This window comes from Carassius carassius, unplaced genomic scaffold (genome assembly GCF_963082965.1).
Source record: "Carassius carassius unplaced genomic scaffold, fCarCar2.1 SCAFFOLD_261, whole genome shotgun sequence".
NCBI classification, from domain to species: Eukaryota; Metazoa; Chordata; class Actinopteri; order Cypriniformes; family Cyprinidae; genus Carassius; species Carassius carassius.
The window spans coordinates 1-2000 of record NW_026775065.1 but is presented as its reverse complement, the minus strand read 5'-3'; the positions used below and the strand labels follow the sequence as shown (position 1 = coordinate 2000).

General features: G+C 36.0%; 1 protein-coding gene across 1 annotated transcript; it reads right to left on the bottom strand.

Annotated features, from left to right (window-relative positions):
* Positions 1–540: 540 nt before the first annotated feature.
* LOC132134571 (neuroglobin-like) lies at positions 541–1909 on the bottom strand (the record flags this gene model as incomplete). The annotated part of the gene is made up of 2 exons (XM_059547100.1): positions 541–797; positions 1778–1909. Coding segments are annotated over 2 exons (367 nt in total), but the record flags the coding sequence as incomplete, so codon positions are not given.
* Between the last annotated feature and the right edge of the window lie 91 nt (positions 1910–2000).

Genomic DNA, 2000 nt, shown 5'->3' with positions numbered 1-2000 from the left:
CACACCAAGATTGTTTCTAAGTTCTACGAATGCAAAGAACAGCCTTGCACTCTCATGAAGACTGGTCCTGCCTTGTCTTGTCACGTCCACCATCTGATTGGTTGAATTCTACAGAGTTTCCATGAGACGTGTTCTGCCTGGAAACAAAGACGCCGTGACTCCAAACCCCCACATGGAGGAACAAAGGCATTTTGTTTACAACTGTGACAATCAATGCTTATCAGGATCAACTAAATGCTACATTTGCAAAAGTATATGAAATATGTAAAGTTTGCGGCATAGACTCTTTCAAATATGTCCAAGAGTTTTACAAAAGGAGCTGTTATTGTCGGGACATTTTCACACCGCTAAACATTGTATGGCACAAAACAAAACTTGATTGGTTGCTTTACCTGTCAGTCATATAGCCTCTTTAAGAGCTCCTTGGCCAGTCAAAGCATATTTTGCATATGATGCATATGCTTGTTGCTCAACTGACCGCCCCAACACATTTTAAGTAGTACCACAATTTAATGCACAATAATTGAAACATTTGGGGAAAATTAGAATTGAACATTGGCGGTTAATAATGATGTAGAGCGAAAACACAAGGACACAAGATCGCATAAGAAAATGTATTGAGAAACTGCCCAAAAGAAGGTTCCTGCACTTTTACTTCACCAGTTGTACAGTTGACCTCTGGCCTCACCTTGGTGACGTGCTCGAGGAACTCTGGGCTGGAGAGACATTCAGGTGCATCCCCACAGTTTGTGCTGTAGCTGAAGAGAGTAAGAAGTGCTGGATCCAGCTCAAATAACCTAACAAAAAATGTTACATTTAATCAGGAGGCACTACAAAGCAGTTCATTGACATGGATCTTCAACCATAATTGCTTATTTCACATTTCCTTAACAAGAAGGACAATTAAATTAGGTAATTTAAGCAATTTGGTGATTAACAGAACAATGCACATCCTTTTTCCTTTGTAGCTTAAATGTCATTTCTTTCAAATAAAGCTACTTTTATCCTTTATACTGTTTGAAAAGCAATACTCAGGAAAGTGATACTTGGTAGCATCTTTCTTTTTAGAAGGTGATTCTGATGAAAATGATCTTGCTGCTCCCTGTCGCCAAGCAACAAGTCAAGCCCCTTACTGAGCTACAGTTAGAGAAACAGAGAGTGGCAGACTGATGGAGAGTTTTTGATGGATTTAAAGACATCACGCTTTAGTTTGTTTATTAAATTACTATACCTTCATGATGAGTACAATCTGTTGTCATGGAATGCAAGGACACTCCATTTTAATTGTCAATTATCGCATGACTAAGAACTATTTATTTGCTTAAAAATTCAAAAAATGTATTTACTTTAAAAATAGTTCATTATTTTAAATGCATTGTTCATATATTGTCAATTATTTGATGATTAAGTGCTATTTATTTGCTTAAAAATTCTAAAAATGTATTTACTTTAAAAATAGTTCATTATTTTAAATGCATTGTTCATATATTTTCAGTTATTGCATGATTAAGTGCTATTTATTTGCTTAAAAATTCTAAAAATGTATTTACTTAAAAAAATTGTTTATTGTTTTAAATGCATTATTCATTACTAAATACAATTATTTTATTAAATTCCTATTTTGGACAAATGCATCTGTCCCACAAAAGCGTATGTGTATATGATCTGCACAGCTCTGCTTGCAACTTTCTAAATAAACATGCAGACTAAATTAAATAGCACTATCCCTTGCTACAAAACAGTTTTAGCCAGCATGCATTGAGACTTGATATATTACCTCGTGAACATAACAATTCCATGTGGCACCTTGTTCTTCCCCAGACTCTCCCAGCTGTCCCGGATCAGACCTTTATCTTTTTCGAGTTTTCCATTGTGACTCTCAGTAATGCTGTGTTCCCTGGTCGTCTTTCAATGGTGTGGCATCAAAATGTCTTCTTCTGTTTAAAGTAGGACCTCCCGAATTCCCATTTCCAGACTTCCAGAGTTCAGTCTTCCGGTAT